Below are 23,014 nucleotides of genomic sequence, written 5' to 3'. Positions count from 1 at the left end.
TGGATCAACCAAAGGAGAGGGAAGAAGGGTCAGCAGAGAACCTTTGGGGTGATTTGTGGTAGACACCTCTATGAATCTTCATTTAACTGTCTGGGTTTTCTCCCCTCCAGAAGACACCATGATACATTTACTCTGAGGTGCGGTGATTTTTATATCTGGAAGCAAAAGGAAGCTTAGGTTTGAAAGCCAAATCCTCCCTTGGAAATATAACTGAAAGTCTCCAATGCACCACAGCCCTGGTGTGCTGTCATCTAGGTCTGGCACTTATGCCTGGAAAACAGCAAATGAAGCCAAGAGCCGGTAAGCAAGTGGCTGCCGCTGTTGCCGTCTGCTGCCAACAGGAAACTGACTTGCGGGGGCACCGTGTCAGGGCGTGGCTGACCTGCAGTGTCTGCGTAAACCGAGCCACCCCTGGAAACACACACTGCTGGTGGAGCAGTTGTGAACGGGTGCAAAAAGCTGTGGGTTAATTCCAGGTTGCTTTCCGTGAGCTGTGAATGGGGCCCGCTCAGCCTAAAGCAGCTGTACCACGCTCAGTGCTCCACTATACCTGGGAAAGGAGCACTTACGTTTTCCCCACTCCTTCTTCATCCTTTATGGTTAAACAATTAAAAAGAAAAACAACCTCTGAGACTTAGAGACTAAAAATTAACAAGGACTGCAAAACCCATTCACCAGCTTTGATGCTGTATCACAATTTATTTCCAAATGTTTCCAGGTATAAATTCTCAAAATAATGGCAAAATAAACATTAAATGATATTTTCCCTTCAGCTGCTTTCTTCCTGCTAGCTTGATCTCAGTTGCATTTTGTTTCTTGAAATTTCCAATGACTTTTTTCAAAAGTTAGGGTCCATGGTGTGTGCCAGGCAGGACTGCACTGGGCTGACCTATTGAGATCACCATACTTTTATACTGTGCCTTGTCCTTTGAGCTGGAAAAAAAAGAAAAATGCTACACACCATTCAGATTTTGAGAAAAAGTGAGGATAAATATGGTGAACTTTTGGGTTTGCACCATACAAAATGAAACATTTCCATAGACTATGTTAGTTCAGGGAAATTCCTAAAAGGTCACTATACAGAGTTAACACTGATGAAATGCATAAGAAAGAGACACAGCTGATCCATGGAGACATAAAGGGAATATCCCTGCGCTCATTCGTGCTGTTGTGTGTAACTAAGTTAAGACATTTTGTGAGTTTCCTGCAATCAATTCAGCAGTCCCTTCCAGTTTGGAGCACTGCTATAAATATTCTTCACAAGAGTCCTGATTCACAGTGCCACAGTGTTTTCACAATATACATGTAAGAGAGAAATTGCTGGTATATTGTCCAGCATGATGTCAGAGGGCTTTCCAAAATGGTTGTACTAAATTTTGCTTCCACTGCAGTGTATGAAAATTCTTATTGCTCTTCATTCTCAACAACACACAGCATTGTCACCCTTTTGTTTTATTTCCAATCTGGCAGGTAGTATTGTCAAGTGGTTTTAATTTGCATGCTCCTGATTATTAAAGAGACTGTGCACATTTTAATATAATTCTGACCATTTGAATTTCCTACTTTTTGAAATGTCTGTTCAAGTCTTTTTCAAATTTTTCTGGTGGACGGTGCATATTTTCCTGTGGATTTATATCCACTCAAAGTCACATGAATGAATTTCCCCACCATCATATTACACAAAAATGGCAAGACACAAAAGCATGTAAATGTATGTTTCCATTTACATAAAGTTTAAAATTAGGCAAAATAGAACTATTTTGTTTAGAAAGACATAAGTATGTGGCAACAATATTTTTAAAAGCAAAGAAGTAATTGCAACGCACTTCAGGAGAGGTTACGTCTGACTCTGAATAAGGTTGTGTTTCAAGGGAAATAAGCTCTGTTCCCTGAGTTGTCATGGTTTCTAAAATTTGATCAATAAACCTACCAGTGCTCAGACTCTCAAACACTCAAATTGCAGCAACTAAAAAATGCTATTAAAAATAAGAATCTCTAGTATAATTTCATGTATAGAAAAAGTAAAAACAAAGTATGTACAAGTAGTAGCAAGAAATTCCAATTTTTTAACAATATATTATTTTTATAATTTAAAACATGCACTCAGGTTTACAGTTTATACTTTTATTTGAGGAGAAGATTTATGAGTATCACTGACTGTGTATCCTTTCTTCCTAGAACCCGAAAGGAAGGCTGGGAAATATAAGGCAAATTTGGAATAGCTGGTGACTTAAACTTCAGGCATACAGATCAGTTAGTATGTCTGTGAAGGAGACTATAAGGTGATTTCTAGATCAACCACTGTGAAAATCATTTTCAAAAACTGCAAAAAATACACACTAAAAACACTACACTATACAGGCACTATATAATGCTAAAAATTATTCAAGTAAGATGGGAAAAGGAAAAAAGAGAAAAAATAAATAATAAAGTGATAGACTTAAATCCTAACATAACAAAAATTACATTAACTATAAATGGTTTAAATATACCCATTAAGAGATTGGGATTGACATATGCACACTGCTATGTATGAAGCAGATAACTAATGGGAATCTACTGAAGCTCCAATACTTTGGCCACCTCATGCGAAGGGCTGACTCACTGGAAAAGACCCTAATGCTGGGTAGGATTGGGGGCGGGAGGAGAAGGGGACGACAGAGGATGAGATGGTTGGATGGCACCACCGACTTGATAGACATGGGTTTGGGTAGACTCCGGGAGTTGGTGATGGACAGGGAGGCCTGGCGTGCTGCAGTTCATGGGGTCGCAGAGAGTCGGACACGACTGAGCGACTGAACTGAACTGAACTGAACTGTACAGCTCAAAGAACTCTCCTCAGTGCTCTGCGGTGACCTGAGTAGGAGGGAAGTCCAAAAAAAGAGGGGATATATGCGTACATACAGCTGATTCACTTTGCTGTACAGTAGAAACTAACACACCATTGCAAAGCAACCAAATTCAATAAAAATTAATTTTTAAAACATGATCTTCAAAAGTAAACAAACACACTAAAACAAATCATCAGAATAGATTTTTGATGATCTACATATATGTTTTCTATAAGAAACTCATTCAAATATACTCATAAAATATATTAGAAGCAAAGAGACGGAAAAAATACACCACAAAAATACCAATCAAAGAAAGCTGCATGGCAGTACTAATACCAGACTTCAAAGAAAAGAAAATTATCAGATATGCACAGAGAGACACTACGTAATAAGAGTCCAATTATAAAGAAGTCACAACAATTTTAATGTATCTAGTAGCACGGCTTCAGTAAAAAGATGAAAAAGCTGATGAGCTAACTTCCATTTTTTGAACAGTTAAAATATGCGGCTAATATGTGCCTGCTTCAAACATTCTACATTTGTTATCTCATTTAATCTTCACCCTCACCAAAAAAATTCATTACAGCTTGCACATTGCTATCTCCATCCTGCCTGAGTGAATCAGGACTCTCAGGAAGTTCCTGCTCAAGGTCACACAATCAGCGATCCTCAAGCCAAGTTCTCTTCACTCCACATTCTGCCCTCTTCATACACTTCAGAAATAAACAGTGTGAATACCACGTCCAACACTGCATTCCAAACCTCCTCTTCTTGGTCACAAAGTCTCAGATCAACTTTAGAATCTAGTACAAACACTGTGTTTCAAACGAGTCATAGGAATAAAGTGGCCATAGAAGGAATAGGTACAAAAAGGGAAGCAGCAGAAATGGCTGAGCATGGGAAAGATGGCAGTCACACTGTGGTCACAGTGCCTCCAGACCACGTCCAGACTGCCTCATAAGGCTGGGTAAGTAGGGCACCGCTCAACTCCATGGGTGCCAGGTTATCGGGTAAGTAATACCACTTTGAGTTAGCCTGTAATCCACAGCATTCTGACAATCATGATGCTGTCTGAAAGTAACTCAAGTCAGCAAGGCTGGAAAATGGTCATCAGCATCTATCTAGGCCCTGGATTCTAGGGCCCAGACAACCGTCCAGATCACTGAGTCTACACTCAGGCAAGCTCGAGCTGCACTACCTAGATTGTCGTATTTAATGGATGACATATAGTGCCCCGCAAGTTGTATGCATCTACAAAGATTGCAAAACATTATTTTGCAAAGCAATTATTTTTCTTTCAACGTGTCACTGATCATACATACAATTTCCTAAAAGAAAATACATAAGCACAATTTATAAACACATTTTCCTTATTTTGCCAAAATTTGGATAATGTGATCACAAGGTCAACACTGGTCTATAAAGGAGCACCCGGGAACCACTGAGCTATCAAGTCAGGATGAACAGACCAAAAAGAAAAGACACTAAGAGACTATTTTCATCTGTATCCCTTCTGCACAGCCTGACCCTCCTTCCTCAAAGCCAGATACTCATTAGACTTTGAAGATAATTTCTAAGACTCTTACAGACATTTGATCCACAAGCCATCTGAAAAACCTCTGGCAGCTGTCAGACTAAAACTGCACAATGTCTTTCCAAGGGTGTCATCACCAACACTGTTACTGGAAATGTGGGCTACAACAGACCAAGGTTGTCTAGGAGAGTCCAGGACCAAGAATGCAGATGAGATGAAAGTTTTCTAAATAGCAAGAGTCTAGTATAAGTCTACTCTTTTATCTAGTTCTCTAGCTGGGGCACTTTCTGAGGTTTTAACACAGCATATTGTTGTTTTTGTTTAGTTGCTCGGTTGTGTCCAACTCTTTGTGACCCCATGGACTGCAGCCCGCCAGGCTACTCCATCCATGGGATTTCCCAGGGAAGAATACTGGAGTGGGTTGCCATCTCTTTCTCCAGGGGAGCTTCCCAACCCAGAGATCGAACCTGAGTCTCCGGCAGCTCCTGCATTGGCAAGCAGATTCTTTACCACTAGCGCCACCTGGAGAGATGGTGCTAACACACCTGCTGCTGCTGCTGCTGCTGCTGCTGCTAAGTCACTTCAGTCATGTCTGACTCTGTGCGACCCCGTAGACGGCAGCCCAGCAGGCTCCCCTGTCCCTGGGATTCTCCAGGCAAGAACACTGGAGTGGGTTGCCATTTCCTTCTCCAATGCATGAAAGTGAAAGTGAAGTCGCTCAGTCGTGTCCGACTCTTCGAGACCCCATGGACTACGGCCTACCAGGCTCCTCCGTCCATGGGAGTTTCCAGGCAAGTGTACTGGAGTGGGGTGCCATTAACATACCATAGGTGCCCCCAAAACTTATTTGAATTAATTGCAATTGTTGACTTGGTAAGGCAAGCCTATGGAGGTCATTTAAGTAGAGAAATACCCAGGGGGAATGTAAATTACTGCAACCAATGAACAATATGAAGGTTCCTTAGGAAACAAAAAATAGAGTTGCTATATATGATCCCACAATACCGCTCATCAGTACATATCCAGGGAAAAATATGGTTCAAAAGGATACATACACCCCAATGTTCTTTGCAGTGCTGTTTACAAGAGCCAAGACATGGAAGCAGTGAAAAGTCCACTGAAAGATGAATGGATAAGGATGATGTGGTCCATACACACAATGGAACGTTACTCAGCCATTAAAAAAGAATGAAATAATGCCATTTGCAGCAACGTGGATGGAACTGGAGATTGTCATACTAAGTGAAATAAGTCAGATAGAGAAAGGGAAGTATCACATGGTACTGCATATATGCAGAATCTAAAACAAAAATGATACAAATGAACTTACTTACAAAACAGAAACAGAGTCACAGACTTAGAGAACAAACTTATGGTTACTCAGGGGAAAGGGTAGGAGGGAGGGGTAGAATGGGACTTCGGGATTGATAATGTATACACTGCTATATTTAAAATGGATAACCAACAAGGACCTAATGTATAGCACAGGAACTCTGCTCAATACTCAGTAATAACCTAAGTGGGAGAAGAATTTGAAAAACGATGCTTTTAAAAAAAGAAAAAAAAAAATACCCAAGGAGACCTAATACTGTGCAAGTATAGAGTCAGAGTCTAGTATGCAGAAGGAGAGAGAGGAAGAGAGTTACATGCATGAGCTGGAATGCTGACTTGGTGTAGAAGCTGTGTTCTCTGATGTGGGCTGTGTGTGGCCTGCAGAGTTCACTGAAGCCAGAAAGAGCTAAAATCCCCACAGTGAATCTTCCGTGTGAGTGAGCCATCTGAGACGCTATCCTCCCCTGGACTGGCTCCGATGGCAAGGCTCCGTTGCTTCTGATTCCGTTCGTTACGTCTGTTCATCAGCAAGGGAAAAATCACTACAAGGAATTAAAAAGCACAGACTCTGAAGTCAGCGCTGTGATTCTGAACTCTGCCACTTACTAAAACGAGATCTTGAGGGGAACAGTTAACTTCACAAAACTTCCATTTCCAACTTGTGAGATGATCAGGGTAGAATCTACTTCGTTAAATTTCAAAGGTAAAATGAGATAATCTAGGTTAAAGGTACTTTTTATGCTGAAAGCTCTGTGTAAATGCTAGTTATCGTTAATGTTTGGATAACCCAATTGATCAGGGATTTGGGAGAATATTTCTGAGTTCTGATGTGTTCTGGCAATGCTTTTCTTTAAGACTTCAAAGGGGAATGAGAGGGATTTGAAGCTAAACAAAGATAAATAGCCAAGAAGTTTAGAAACATTACTTCTGATGCAGGGAAAATAAATTGACTGGCTGTGTTAATCTCCCTTAGTGTTATCTACTAACTAATAATATATTTTAATTAAACAGAGTTGGAGTTGTTTTCACAACAAAGAAAAGGTTATTCTTTCTATTCAGTTTGCTTAATTCCTACTATCTTTGTGAAGACAAATTAATTTCAAGTATCAAAAAGCTCTGACAGGCACTACGAAAACAGGCAATGAATGGAAACTATCTTGCCACTAGATCTAATATTTCCAATAAATAATTTCCTTCCATCTTATCATAATCATGAAGAATTGTTAGGATTCTCTACCATGCGTGGGTCCATATTGGGGTAAACAGGAGATGATTCTTGCCTTTTCCTTGCAATAAAGAGTAAAGAAAAGCAACCTTTCCGAACCCTCTTAAAAAAATTCATGTCAACTTGAAGTGAAGTAATAGTGATTCCACCTGATGGGAGATTTTTCTTCTCCTGCTCTCCCCAAAGAGAAGAGCTTCCCAAGTAAATAGAGAAGATTATAGCCAAGCTAGAGAAGGGCAGAAAGATGGTTGTAAATATAAATACCTACAGAAGCAAGACAAACCAGGGGCTTCTCAGGTGGCACTAGCAGTACAGAACCTCCCTAATACAGGAGACATAGGAGAAAATGAGAGATGCCAAGGGAACATGTCATGCAAAGATGGGCTCAATAAAGGACAGAAATGGTATGGACCTAACAGAAGCAGAAGATATTAAAGAGGTGGCAAGAATACACAGAAGAACTGCACAAAAAAGATCTTCATGGCCCAGATAATCACGATGGTGTGATCACTCACCTAGAGCCAGACATCCTGGAATGTGAAGTCAAGTGGGCCTTAGAAAGCATCACTACGAACAAAGCTAGTGGAGGTGATGGAATTCCAGTTGAGCTATTTCAAATCCTAAAAGATGCCAGCAAATTTGGAAAACTCAGAAGTGGCCACAGGACTGGAAAAGATCAGCTTTCATTCCAATTCCAAAGAAAGGCAATGCCAAAGAATGCTCAAACTACCGCACAATTGCACTCATCTCACATGCTAGCAAACTAATGCTCAAAATTCTCCAAGCCAGGCTTCAGCAATGCATGAACCATGAACTTCCAGATGTTCAAGCTGGTTTTAGAAAAGGCAGAGGAACCAGAGATCAAATTGCCAACATCTGCTGGATCATCAAGAAAGCAAGAGAGTTCCAAAAGAACATCTATTTCTGCTTTATTGACTATGCAAAAGCCTTTGACTGTGTTGATCACAGTAAACTGTGGAAAATTCTTAAAGAGATGGGAATACCAGACCACCTGACCTGCCTCTTGAGAAATCTGTATGCAGGTCAGGAAGCACCAGTTCGAACTGCACATGGAACAACAGACTGGTTCCAAATAGGAAAAGGAGTACGTCAAGGCTGTATATTGTCACCCTGCTTATTTAACTTATATGCAGAGTACATCATGAGAAATGCTGGGCTGGATGAAGCACAAGCTGGAATCAAGATTGCTGGGAAAAATATCAATAACCTCAGATACGCAGATGACACCACCTTTATGGCAAAAATTGAAGAAGAACTAAAGAGCCCCTTGCTGAAAGTGAAAGAGGAGAGTAAAAAAGTTGGCTTAAAGCTCAACATTCAGAAATCTAAGATCATGGCATCTGCTTCCATAACTTCATGGCAAATAGATGGGGAAACAGTGGAAACAGTGGCTGACTTTATTTTTGGGGGCTCCAAAATCACTGCAGATGGTGACTGCAGCCATGAAATTAAAAGACGCTTGCTCCTTGGAAGGAAAGTTATGACCAACCTAGACAGCATATTAAAAAGCAGGGACATTACTTTGCCAACAAAGTTCCATCTAGACAAGGCTATGTTTTTTCTATGTATGGATGTGAGAGTTGGACTATAAAGAAAGCTGAGTGCCAAAGAATTGATGCTTTTGAACTGTGGTGTTGGCGAAAACTCTTGAGAGTCCCTTGGACTGCAAGGAGATCCAACCAGTCCATCCTAAAGGAGATCAGTCCTGACTGTTAATTGGAGGGACTGTTTTTGAAGCTGAAACTCCAATAGTTTGGCCACCTGATGTGAAGAACTGACTCATTTGAAAAGACACCGATGCTGGGAAAGATTGAAGACAGGAGGAGAAGGGGACAACAGAGGATGAGATGGTTGGATGGCATCACCTACTCAATGGACATGAGTTTGGGTACTTCTGGGAGGTGGTGATGGATAGGGAGGCCTGGCATGCTGCAGTCCATGGGGTTGCAAAGAGTTGGATACAAATGAGCAACTAAACTGAACTGAAGAGATGTGGGTTCTACCCCTGGGTCAGGAAGATCCCCCAGCGGAGGGCATGGCAACCCACTCCAGTGTTCTTGCCTGCAGAATCCCATGGACAGAGGAGCCTGGTGGGCTACAGTCCATTGGGTTAAAAAGAATTGGACACGACTGAAGAATCAAGATAAACAACTTCTAGTCTTATATCCTGCCCCTCTGTTCACTCTCCACTACACTGTTTGAAGACTCAACTCCACATACTGCAAGCTTTTTAGCTGGTGACAGTGCTTCAGGACTTCGGCTTTAGCTAAACTGTATTCTTTGCTGCTTCCCAAAGAAGTCCTGTTGTCTCCAGCTGTGCTTCTACTTACATATCTCCTTCTGCCAGGAATGAGTGCCCATCCTCTACCTGGATAAGTTCTCTTGGTCCTGCAAGTCAAAAATTCAGCAACTGCCTCTTCACGAAGCCCTCTTCTAAGCCACCTTCTCCAGCCCTCCCAGCAGCTGTGTGTTCCTCATTCTATACTTACTGTCTACTAAATTCATGCTTAGAGCCTTTTTCTGTATTTTATGGTTAAGATATTGCTGATGTGTCTGTCTTTCCCACCAGACTATTAAGAGAAAGGATTACACTGTTTAGACTTAAATCTATAGCATCAAGCACATAGTAAAACCTTACACACTCAATAAATGTGTCTTAAATGAGTGTGAAGTTCAGCACTCGGCAAGCTTGCTCTGCAAAGCTCCGGGCAGTAAATATTTGAGGCTTCATGAGCCATTTAGTCTCTAGAAATTCTGCTGTGGTAGTCTACGCAAGTCTACTCAACTCTGCCACAGTACAGAAAAATCAGCCATTGTCAATATGTAAACAAATGTGGGTGACTTTGTTTCAATAACACTTGGTTTACAAGAACAGGTATGTGTCAGAGTTGGTCCACGGACCATCCTTAGGCTGATCCCCAATAAACTAAGAGAGCAAATGAATGAGGACACCCTCAAAAACTTTTCTCAGAAAGAGAACTCAAGCCCAGGGGAGTAGAAAATGGTAACAAAGCCTTTTACAGTAGAAGTGGAAAGGAAGAGTGGGACATGGGACTGTCACATTCCCCGGTCCTCATTCTGGAAGACAAGAGCAATCTAGATTAGCATGTATACAACTAAGAAAACACAGGTCCAGAAACAGACTTACAAAGCCTGCAAATCCAATGCTTGCTAATACTATATTTTAGTATTAATAACTGAACTATTTAGTTCACAGACTGAGTGCCTACAAGTGAAAGGCAATGGGCATCCCTACAGAAGGAAAATTTCCCTATATTCATGGAGCTAACTACCAAGGGAAGATATTAGCTGCCCAAGACATGACTGTCTATACCAAACAAATGAAACACAAAGATGAAGAAAATCCCAGTCATGGTATGAAGGCTGGGTGAAAACAAGCAGAGTGTTGAGCGAGTTTGCACAGGTAACCCTCAAACTAAGATGCACAGGCAATGTACATGCCACCAAGAATTTACTTTCAATTCCAAGCCAATGTACCATGCTAACATCATTGGATGGAAAGTAGGTAAATAGTCCAGTTATCTTTTGCTTTAAGGCATAATTCTGAAGCTTATATTTTATTTCTTATTTTCCTTGTTACATTTTCTTGGGGAACTTTCTGGAACACAAGAAGGAGAATCAGATTCTTTAAAATGCAACACGGCAATCCAAAGAAACTGTGAAAGAAGAGTGTTCACTTAGGTTTCTATTCCGCTTTCAAACAGAGATCCAAACTTTTGAGATCTATTTCCAAATACAGACAACACAGATAAAGTGTTGGAGTGGTGCCTGATCCTATATAATCCCCTTCTCTGGAAGGGAAAACATCTGACACTGCTGCAAACACAGGAGCTAAATCATCATGTTTGAAGCAGCCATATCAATGGCAGCAGCACCACCTGGCTACTGCGGCATGGAGGGGAATTACGTGTCAAGGGAGAGTCAGAGATAGAGCCACACAGATATAAAAAGACTGGACAGAAAGTAAGCGAAGCTTATTTACTTCCCTTTTGGGAGAAAAGTGGACAAACCAAATTACCATGTACACTTCCAGCTTCCTTTCCCCTTTCTTTCTTCTCCTAAAAGAGTATTTCCGGATTTCATCAGAGTCGACATAAGCTGTGTCATGGATAAAACTCCAACTTATCACAAGTGATCAGTGCACCCTGGGAAAAATTTGGTACCATGCCCTTTTCTATCTGATTGGCACATCCTGATGTGATCTTAAAGCATCCCTGTTCTTTTTATCCAGAAATGCCCTCTGTGATAGATCTAACTCACTCAGGGAGCACAAACAGTATGGACAGCCCACTGACCTCACTTAAACGGATTCCCTTTAGTGGAAGGCCACAGTGGTAAACCACCTGGAGCCCAGCGATCAGCTTTTGGCTTGAAGTTTCTGGACTGTCAGCTGACATCCCAAATCCACCTGTAATTTCTCCCCTTTGACCATTAAAGCCACAGGAAAACAATAAATATTTTGTGACACCTTTAACCTCATTCTCTTCTCAGTGAGAAATGGCTCAAGGAATTAAAGCCATGACAATATCATCAGTTCATTTTACCATTGTGAACAGAATTGAGCTGAACTTTGGTGAAGAACTTAATGTCCTTTCTAAACTCTGAGGCCATGGCTTAGTTAGTAGTCCTTATTTTTTTGTTTCTGCACTATTTATGTCAAGGATCATAAATTAAGACACCCAGGGGCCAAACATATAATGAAATGTGTGAGGGAGGATAGGGAAAAGGCCCTGGAGAATCCAGTATCCAGAGATGAAGCCACTTCGTTCCAACCAAACATTGCCACCCAAGAATGTGTACAGCATTGTCAGCTATAGTTGACTTCCAGAAAGCTTCATAATCTAGGTTGTGATGTATGTGTATATATTTTATATATTTGAAATTAAATACAAAAAAACCCAGTGTGGGCCAAGAAAACATATTTAAGGATCAGCTATAGCTCATGAGTTATCTGTTTATGACCTTTCCTTAGTATCAACAAAGACATTCATGACTCTGCAGTTCACCTGTTATTAATAGTGTCAACAGTAAATAAACAAACCAGATAAAACGCTAATTTAGGGGGCAGTGTTTGAATTTGCCATATAGAACCATCTAACTTAGGATAGTTATTCAAAAATAAGAGTCTCTTAGGTAACTCATCTGCAATGTATTATCAACATGTTTTCTAAAATACTTCCTACAGATACAACTAGTCTAAGGGCTGATTTTGTAAAAACTAATTCTTTTTGAATATTAATATTTTAACTATCAATAAAAATAAAAACAATTATTGTAAAATTGTGAAAATACAAAGATATAAAATAAGATAAAGGAACTCACCAACTATACCTAAAGTTCAACTTAAAATCAACATTCCTCACAGCATTAGAATAGTATATTCTTTGGGTTCCTAGTTTCAAAAATATTTATTACTTAAAATCTAATGTGGATATGATGCAGATTGTGTATATTTAAAAGCAGTATCCCCTAAGAGGTCACATAAAACAATTAACAAATGTGATTTATTGATACAATGCCTAACAATACATTCCATAAATAAGAGATATTTTTCAAAACATTCAACAAAATGATAAAAAGTCATGAATTATAAGTCATCTGTTTTGCTGAATATCTCTTTCTATGATTACTTTAGGAGACATTCCAGCAATCAGAAGTTTCAGGATTTTGAATCTCCTGAATCAGTTCAGAAGTTGACCCCAAGGTTCTCTCTAGTAAATCTGCATTTCCCTTTTCAATAAGGTTGAAGCCAAGAAGGAATCATCTGCCTACACTTGAAGGAATAATCCTAGCTCATTCAGGAGCTGCTGCTGCTGCTGCTAAGTCGCTTCAGTCATGTCCGACTCTGTGAGATCCCACAGACGGCAGCCCACTAGGCGCCCCCGTCCCTGGGATTCTCCAGGCAAGAACACTGGAGTGGGCTGCCATGTCCTTCTCCAGTGCACGGAAGTGAAAAGTGAAAGAAACACTAGAGTACTTTAAAGTAAAACTCAAGTCAACAAAACCGGTGCACTACACGTAAAAATACGATTACAACCAAGAACGGATTACGTCAAGAATTTTACTGTAAGCCGTCGAGAAAGAAGACACTGTAAGACAATAAGAGACAAACACTGCAATCAAGTCAGATAAGCCCAAACACACCGTTTTCTATCTCTTATTCAAATAAGTTATCTGAATAACTGGCGAGTTCCTAAAGGTATTATGACTTGTTAGAAAATCACTGGCTTCGAGGGGTTGGGGGACAACCTCTCCGCCCCTCCCAGTTCAGAGTCAGCAGCCGGCTCTCCTTCCTCCCAGGGTTCCATCCTCCCAGTTCAGAGTCAGCAGCCGGCTCTCCTTCCTCCCAGGGTTCCGTCTGTGTGTGTTATTCCAGAAGGAGAAAGTAGTTTCTAATTATAAAGCACCAGTGAATTTTATCCCACATTAAAGGAAGTTTTACAACAGGATTCCTGGGAATCCTGCTGTAAATCCATTCAGGAGAATGAGCTCCTATTCATATACAAACCGACTATTCATATACAGAGGAAAAGCGACATACCAAGAGTGTCTTAAAATGCAGCCACTGAGAATCAGTACACGCACAAGGTGCACACAAAAATGCATGTGTCAAGTGTAAATATTCTATGGAAACAGATCTCCACATATATCTGTTGTTTGTCCTAATATGACTGCTTTGACTCCTTCCTGCTCTATGTGAACCTATCAAAGGGCTCAAACTCCTACAGCAGCTCCCTCCAAACTGTTTCTCCTCTCTTTCCTTGACGGAGCTCTAAGGAAGAACCCTGACACCTCATTTTCAGGCCGGTACCCAAACTAGACACGCTCTGTACGTGAGAGACGCTGACTAGAAACACACCTACTCTGACAGGTTCCCATCATGATCGAGACATTTTTCTAAGCTCACTCTGACTACTGGAGAGCTTTGCAAAATTCTGAAAAGCATTTCTCCTTGGATATACTCTTTCCTCAAACTTATGACTGAAATGAGTCATATTCAGGTCCCCAAAGCTGGCTATTTACTTCCATCAATCTTCCAACCATCATGCCCAAACCGTAAGTATCGTCCTTTCTTTAGAATGTTTACCTTGTGGTAAAATATGAATAACACAAGATGTACTATTTTAGCTATTTCTGCATGTACAACACAGTGGCATTAGGTACACTGATACTGTTGTACAACCATCACCATTACTCATCTCCAGAAGGTTTTCATCACCCCAAACTGAAACCCTGTACCTATTATATGCTTTGTCCCTGTCTCTTCCTTCACCAGATTCTGGTAACCACAGCTTTGCTCTTTGTCTCCATGAATTGGACTCTTCTAGGAACCTCATATAAATGGAATATACAACATCTGTCTTTTCGTGTCTGACAGTTTCACCCAGCACACAAGCATCTTCTTGGGCTTTTTCCTTTGCGCTCCAGTCAAAAGTTCTGTGCAGTTACCCTGCACTGGTACGTTGTTTTTGTTGTTGTTGTTTGGTTTGGCTTTTTGAGGCTGGAACAGCACAAGCTTTATTGAATGGCCAAAGAATGGAGAAGCAGGAACCGAAGTTCACAAACCACAACGCCCCCCTTCACTGTTACTTTGGATCCGTTCCTTTCTCTCAACTTTCCCTGTCATGTCTCAGATTCTGCAAGAAATTTTTAACAGGTGCTATAAGGTTCAACTAGCTCCTTCACGACTGATCCTACATAAGAAAAACCTTCTAGAAACATACTCTTGCTTCAGAATCTTTGTTGGTGTCCCACAGACCCAGAGAAAAAGTCCCAACTCCTCAGCCTGGTATGCAAAGCTATTCACAGTATGGATTTCGTCAACATCTCCAAAATCCCATTAACCCCATGGCAAAGTCTATGCTTCAGCAAGACAGTAAACCCTTTCACCTGGCAAGGCCCATTTGGGTCTTCTTTGTAAAAGTAAAAGATGCTCTAAGAGAGCAATCTCTAACCGTTTTGGCACCAGGGACAGATTTCATGGAAGACAATTTTCCATAGACTAGGGCGGGGGGGGCGGGGCGGTTCAGGACGATTCAAACACATTTCCTTTATTGTGCACTTTACCAGGCATTAGATCCTGGAGATCGCGGACCGCTGCTCTAAGGGTTCCCTGCTAAGCTTGTCCCAGCCATGCCCTCACCTTCTGACCCCTTCTGATGGTGAATCTTTTCTCTAACAGATGCTTGAACTCCCTCTTCATTGCCTTTGCATGGACCCTCCCCAAGTTTGCCTTGTCCTTCCACCTATTATGGCTCTGAAACCTACTCTCATAGCGCCTGACACAGAAAGTTTGTTTTTTTTTTGTATTCAGCACTTACAGACTGATAGATTAGTTTACCTTTTACCTAAAATTTTCTCAGAGCTTCTTTTTCAGTCAAAGTTCCAATCTCTTACCTCCTGAATAGGCCTCAAGCCTTCACCACCACCGTGGGTTAAATGTGAAAAGTCAGACCAGAACAGGAGCTGCTATAGGAGAGTTCAGCCACTCGACACACAACTTTTCAAGTTTGTTATCCTACGGCCTATCGCTGTTTCCACCTGTGAGGCTTGCACTTAATTTTACTTAGCATCTCTTTCCTAGACTGAATACTTGGCTTTTATTGCAAATCATTTTCTTCTCACATTTTAATACATTGCTATATATTTACAATTTATTATGCTTTATTGCACTCAACAAAACTATTTTTAACAGTGCAACACTGCACCATTATGCAGGATGGCTGCCGTCTCAGAGAGAAGTTAATTTGGGTCCTGTAATGATGATTATGAATTTGGCCGAGTCATTTCCAATGACTAATATTATCCCCCAGAGGATAAACTCCGTTCTCCTACTTGGCACCCGTCTATCAGGTCTCTGCCGACTAGGTTTCCTTTCTGAGCCCATTTCTTTTTCTCTCTCCCACATGAGGACAGGCATTTGGTCTTTTTTTTCCTAGTCTGAGCTGCTCCATCTCTCAGTAAACCACACGGTGCTGTTACAAATGGCAGATGCCTTTTAAAAACACACACTCCAGGTTCTCCTCCAGCCCTGTTCCATGTGACCCAGGCACGTAAATGGAATGCCCTCATTGCAAACCATCCAGAATGCTTAGCCTCATGACAACCAGGAGTCAGAAGGCAAACAGCTATTAATATCATCTGAAAAACAAATCCCTGCAGGAAAAGACATTTTGCGCATCAGCAAAAAAAAGCTCACCATGCTGAAGACCGGAGTTAGGGAGGAGATTGTTCTCCTGCAGAATCTGAGCTGACTTTGCTGTCTTGGAAAGAGTTCCAAGTAAAGAGTCTGAAAGAGAACATAAAGCACTGAGTTTTCATATGCTTTTATTTTGGAAGTACAAACAAGCTCTCCTAAATGCTTCCTGTATTTTGTCTGAGGGAATTTAAAAACAGAGTAAAGGAATATTCTAGCCTCACAGACTGGCTTATATTCACTACTGACTTTTGCTGAAGAGTCAGTCGCTCAGTCGTGTCCGACTCTCTGTGGCCCCACGGACTGTAGCCCACCAGGCTCCTCTGTTCGTGGGATTCTCCAGGCAGGAACACTGGAGTGGGTAGCCATCAGGGAGATGGCAATTTTTTGCTCAGATCATCCTCTTACTCTCCCTCTCTCTGTGCACCCATCCATAAAAGTTCAAATCTTCTGGGAAGGGTTCATCCCTGACTTACACCCTCTCTTCTCCTAAGTCTTTCAACCCTGCCTGCTTCCACCATTGATTCTGACTTTGTTATTTCCTGCCATGATTTGCGATGGTTTCTGTATTTGTGTCCTGTAATATAATCTCCCAGAAAGAAGGAACCCTATGTAATGTTTCTTCCATTTTAATGCCAATGCCTAACCCAGGGTAAAAATGTAAAAAATATTAGTTGATGGATTTTTCCTCTTTTCCTTAGTCCAAACTAATTTCTCCCGCCCAAGACAATATCTAGAATATCACCTGTTACAATGTGCCTTTATTTCAGGCATGTGTGTGTGTGTGTCTACAAAGCCTTGATTTCAAAGAGGACAAGGACCAGCAAGTAAGTACAGGTTGTGTAAGTACGAAGGATCCAGTGAAGCTGCTTAACTTAAACTGATCCCTTGAAACAAAGTATCTTAAAATAAATGCATCCTAGGTGAGGAATTTATTAAAGCAAGGGGCAAGACAATAGCATGAGGGAGTGAATAAAAATTCAGGTGAAAAACCAGAAAGACAATTTCAGAGAATGTAAAAAAAAAAAAAAGAAAGAAAGAAAAATATATCATAATAAAGGCCCCTAACGTGGAATGCAGGTATAGCAGAGAATCCAGGCTACTTCAAACCTTGCCCAGTATCTCAGTGGTTCCTCAGCCAAGATGATCCAGAGGCAAGTATAAGGACATACTGCATGTTCTTCAAGGTCACTGCATTGAAGAGGGACACATGCTTCTAACTCCTGAGTGTGGATTCCAGCTTCTCTACTAAACAGAGAGGAAGCAAACACAGCCATTGCATTCTCCTTCCCTCCTTCCCTTGAAGGATCACATGCTTTCCACGCCTGTGCCTCCGCTCCCCAGACGGGATTCCGGACCCCTAGAGGGAACCGGCAGAGCTGACCTGACACCACCGACATCCTGCCTCTGGGTCCTGGGGAAGACAGGACTGCAATGACCTCCTGATAAATTACATCGGGATGCTGTAAAGTATTTACTAAATACTAAATTTACTACATACATGATGGTTGGCTTCATATGGGAAAGAAAATAGAGAAGGCAAAATTAAATAAACAGCCAATCAGGCAGAAAACAGAAACAAACCCCAAAAACGTAATCGTCAAGAAAATGTGTCCAAGGGCTCTGGCTTGAAAATTCCTGCAGAGTAATGTACAAGCTTTCAGATCTTACTCCTTTGAATCTGGAGAGACAGCAAAATTAAGCAACTTTTATTTGCTTGGCAAGTGAATACAAAGAGAACTGTAAAGCAGTAGAAGCTTTAAGCTTTCATCAGAAGTTACAGGTAACTGCCAAAGGAAAATCTTATCTGTTGAAAAAGCAGGTTCAGCGTTTAGCTGTAGAGCTATGAAAGTCTGAAGATAAGAAGATGTGGTATCATTTAATTAACAGCCACCCAACGATGGCTCAGGAGAGATTAATTCCACTTCTTAAGTTACGACCAAGCTCAGTCTCTACCAGAAACACACTTTAACCTTCTTCCTTCTCCCGGCTCCTTCCCTACTTCTCAGATACTGTCTCCCCACCCTCGCGCTCCCCTTTTCCCTCAATAAAACCAATCTTTTAGCTTAAAAAGAAAAGTGTGTTTTCAGCTGCTCAAGGCATTTCTAGCAATGTATAGACTTGTTTATTCTCATAAAAATAATTTATAAGTACAAAAATTATGTTTTAATGAAAGAAAATCATGTTCTAATATCTGAAGGTATGATAAACATACAAAATTTTTACTACAGTGATTAAACCAAAGAGACTTTTGACTAAAACATAAAAGAAACCACCCCATCAAAATACCATATTTATATAGAAATACACAGTGATGACAGGCAAATAAAAATCTCATAAGTCCGTGAAAGTAAAAGAAATAATATAACAGAGTCAGGAAAACACATGGTACATTCCTGCGCCTGTCCGCCTCGCCCGCCTCTGCCCCACCTGACCACCCCCTCCTCGGCCCTGCCTAAGGTTTCTGACCTTGGTGAAGACACTTCCCAGAGTATCAAGCATCCGATACCATTTATATGTGCAGGTGGCAGAGAATTCCACTGAAATGGAGATTTTTAAAAAGAGTAATAAAACCTGAAATGGAGCAATAGATATTTCAGCAATAGATATTTGAGTGACAACAGAAATGGATGTGTGTATAAATCAGAGAGAGATTCCTCTCCTGAGACATGACTGAATACACTGTATTGAAAAGTATTCTAGTTAGACTCCAGACAGAGTGAGTTATGGTGAGAAAAGGAGAGCCTTCATCCAGTAACCTCCATTGTGGCTATGAATCAACATGATACCAGTAAATACATAAAACAAAACCATGGCCTGAACAACTCTTAAGTACACAGAGAACACAGTGTGGGAAAAATTACTGAAATTTAATTTGGCCACGAGAGTGCTTCCCAAAATCAAGCACAATCTTTCAAAACACATGAATCACCTTCCTTACATAAGCTAAGGATTGATTTTAGTAACACTGGCTAAATACACACCCTGATTTATTCCTTCACAAACCACAGGGCAACTCTACAGCTTGCATCTGGAAATAGAATAAAACAGGGTATATAGGAATTTGGACTTAACTGACAGAACGTTTCATTTTCATTTTCTAGCATATAAATGTTACAAATACCACATATTTATATATCTTTACTATCACTAAAAGTAGTCACTGGTTTTATAAAAGATGAGATTATAACACACTGCCTGTCTAATAGTACTAACTTTTTCCGGGTGGCTCAGTGGTGAAGAATCCACCTGTCAATGCAAGAGACGCGGGTTTGAACTCTGGGTCAGGAGAATCCCCTGAAGAAGTAAATGGCAGCCCACTCCAGTACTGCTGCTGCTGCTGCTAAGTCGCTTCAGTCGTGCCCGACTCTGTGTGACCCCATAGACGGCAGCCTACCAGGCTCCCCCGTCCCTGGGATTCTCCAGGCAAGAACACTGGAGTGGGTTGCCATTTCCTTCTCCAATGCATGAAACGGAAAAGTGAAAGTGAAGTCGCTCAGTCGTGTCCGACTCTTCGCAACCCCATGGACCGCAGCCTACCAGGCTCCCCCGTCCCTGGGATTCTCCAGGCAAGAGTACTGGAGTGGGGTGCCATTGCCTTCTCCGACTCCAGTATTACTGCCTGGGAAATCCCGCAAACAGAGAAGCCTGATGGGCTGCAGTCCATGGGGTTTAAAAAGAGTCAGACACGATGTAGAGATTAAATAACAATACTACTAAGCCCAGTATAATCATTATTAACATGCTAAAGTAGGAGAATAATCTTTCAGATATTTTTCAGGCATATGTATGTAAAAGGGAAAAATATCTCAAAGATTATACTCCTACTTTAGCATGTCAACAATGATTATACTGGGCTTACTGGTATATATATAATATATACATTTATATATTTCACTAAAACAGGATCATGGTAAACATACTGCTACAATTTGTTTATACTCTTTATAACATGTAGTGACATTTTTTCAACATTAATAGTACAGATCTCCAACATCATTCAATGTACCATATTGTATATTTGTACTATATATAATCAATCTCTTAATGACAGACCTCTGAGATTCTTCGCAAACTTCTGCCATCCTGACCAAATGCTGCCGTACACACCTCCATACACAGGTCTCTGTGTGTCCTTTCTCTGCACTTTCCAGTTAAGCGTGAAATTTTTATCACACAAATACCAGAGAGAGCTGCCCTCCTGCGGTCCCCTCGCCGCCTTCCAAGGGTTAATGTGACAACTCTATACCTGTACGAATTCTTGGAAACCCTTTGTTAGAATTTTATATTACACACACACACACACACACACACACACACACACAGAGGATTCAGACAAAAAGAAAGAAGCATCTTTTAAAAAATGAAGGGCAAATGGATGGCAATCCAAAATACAAATAGCAACTATTAAGTACATTATATAAAATACAATCAAATTCAGCCCTGAAGATAGTGGGCATTGCATAAACATGGCTATGCATCATAGTGAACGTCCTAAAGGGTAATTAACTATGACTATTTAAATCTACATACATTTTTTTGATAGAATGTTGTCTTTTTTTAAAAAAAAAAATTGTTTATTGGTTTATTTTCTTTTTGGCTGTGTGGGTCTTTGTGGCTGTGCTGGGGCTTCACTGCCCTGGGCTTTCTCCGGGCACTGGATGTTCACTGCAGACCCAGGGCACAGGCCCCAGGGCACAGGCTCCAGGGCACAGACCCCTGGGCGCAGAGTCCAGGCTTCAGCAGGTGTGGCACACAGGCTTAGCTGCCTCACAATATGTGGGATCTTCCTGGACCAGGGATTGAACTGGTGCCGCTGGCATTACAAGACAGATTCTTAACCACTGCACTGCCAGGGAAGCCCAATCTGCATACATTTTGATGTTCAAGGAATAATATAATGTGAGTGAGAAAATGCACCTGCAAAAATTATTATAACTTAAATATTTGAGAGTAATATTCTGAAACCAAAAAGTGCACTGTCCAGAATTTTAAGTCTTGGATTACTCCAGTGTTTCCAAGGAGATGATGTATTGTAATATCCAGAGCTGGAAACCAAAATCAACAAAATCATAGTAAAGAATAAGTCAGAATAGCCCTCTCTTTTCATGCTGATCACATTCTAGTGGGAGAAAAGACACTAAATCAGTAACTATACTAACAAACAAGTTAATCTGAGGGTGACAGGTGCAGTCAAAGACCTGTGGCTGTGATACAGGAGGACGAGGTGGAAACCCACTGGGGCGGGGGGAGGGGGCAACATCCCTTAAGGTCACCTCCCTAACGAGGTGACATCTCACAGGTGACAGGACGGGGAGGCAGAGGCACTTGTGGGAGAATCAGGGCCAGGGTTTCCTGGGCATGAACACAAGTAGGTACAGGAGGCCTGCGTGGAGAGTGAGCTTGGGACGCTTGACAATCAGACAAAAACAGGCTAGGAGGTCTGCAGACAGCGAGAAACAGGGAAACACTAGGAATTCAGAAGGAGCGGGAAGGAGGCTCATGAGGGAGGCAAGTCATGTCTACTCAGCAGCTGGTTCACATTGCTATATACCAGAAACCAACACAATGTTGTAAAGCAATTATTCTCCAATTGAAAATAAAATTTAAAAACAGCCTAAGAATTAAGGGTCTTCTAACCAAGGGCCAGTGAAGTAATGCCCACTGGCCAAATCTGGAGTGCTGCCTGGTTCTGTAGCCCCACCAGCTAAGAATGGTTTCTGTATTTTCAAACAATACATTTTGAATAGTAATAGGAACATCCACGTACTATCCTCGTAACTCTCGAAGCCTAAGATATCTACCATCTCATAACCTTCACAGAGGAGGCCTGCGCCTCCTCCTCTAGACCACGGGGCTCGTGCTCAGTCGCTCAGTCATGTCCGACTCTCTGGGACCCCACGGACTGTCGCCCACCAGGCTCCTCTGTCCATGGGATTCTCCAAGCAAGAGTACTGGAGTGGGTTGCCATGCCCTTCTCCAGAGGATCTTCCCCACCCAGGGATCAAACCCAGGTGTCCCACATTGCAGGCAGATTCTTTACCTTCTGAGCCACCAGGGAAGCCCATAGACCATGGTGGGGAGCTTCTATTTTAACCCAGATGTCAGGGGATGCATTGAAGTGGAGAACAGAAATGAGTTACATGAGTTACACATTTGTTGTTGTTGTTGTCTTGTTTTGTTTCTTTGTTTTGTGGGGTTTTTTTTGGAGGAGTGCATTTAATTTATGCCAGCAACTAATGCTAAGAGTTTTACATGCATTATTTTATTTAATTGCATATGAATTCTATGAGTAAAAAATATCACTACTGCAGAGCAGACTGATGTAGCAATTAACATCTGGAAATGAACTACCTTATAACCAAATCCTGACTCAGCAGTCAACTATCTCTGTCATTTGGGGCAAATTATTTAGTGGGTGGCATGTTTCGATCCTGCCTCCTATGGCAGGACTCAGTGCAAGGACGCAGGGAACACAGTCCGAGGCTAGAGCAGTAGTTTCAGTTTAAGTGGCTCAAAAGAGAAAACTCCCATGGTAGGAGGATTTGGAAAAAGAGCAAAGAACACCGCAAGTTGTATACTATCAACTAAGCACGACCTGAAGGATTCAGAGCTCTCTGTACTTTCAAAGTTGGCAGTCCAAGCTGAAGATAAAGGGGAACACGGTTCATAGACAATCCAACGACAGGTCATCAAACTCAAATCTTCTTTTGTGCTGAAAGTCTTCTCTACATCATCCCTGATGGAAGGTCAGGTATGTCTGTTCAAATAGCTCCAGAAATAAGGAATTCATTTATAACACACGGTCACAAAAATGGTACATGCCTTGTTCAGACAACTCTGAAAAGAGG

The 23,014-nt window shown here is 41.3% G+C and overlaps 1 protein-coding gene across 1 annotated transcript in view; it reads right to left on the bottom strand.

The window, feature by feature from the left end:
- The window catches only part of LOC145518598 (uncharacterized), a 339,146-nt gene that overhangs the window by 206,845 nt on the left and 109,287 nt on the right, over positions 1-23,014 (bottom strand). The window contains exon 2 of the mRNA XM_081523412.1: positions 16,167-16,256. Within this exon, the coding sequence (XP_081379538.1) occupies positions 16,167-16,256 (90 nt within the window). The remainder of the gene's footprint in view (positions 1-16,166; positions 16,257-23,014) is intronic.

The sequence above is a fragment of the Giraffa tippelskirchi genome, chromosome 8 (assembly GCF_054371585.1).
Source record: "Giraffa tippelskirchi isolate mGirTip1 chromosome 8, T2T-mGirTip1v1.2.pri, whole genome shotgun sequence".
In the NCBI taxonomy this organism is placed as follows: domain Eukaryota; kingdom Metazoa; phylum Chordata; class Mammalia; order Artiodactyla; family Giraffidae; genus Giraffa; species Giraffa tippelskirchi.
The sequence above is the reverse complement of the archived record's forward strand: the minus strand, read 5'-3'. Positions and strand labels throughout refer to the sequence as shown.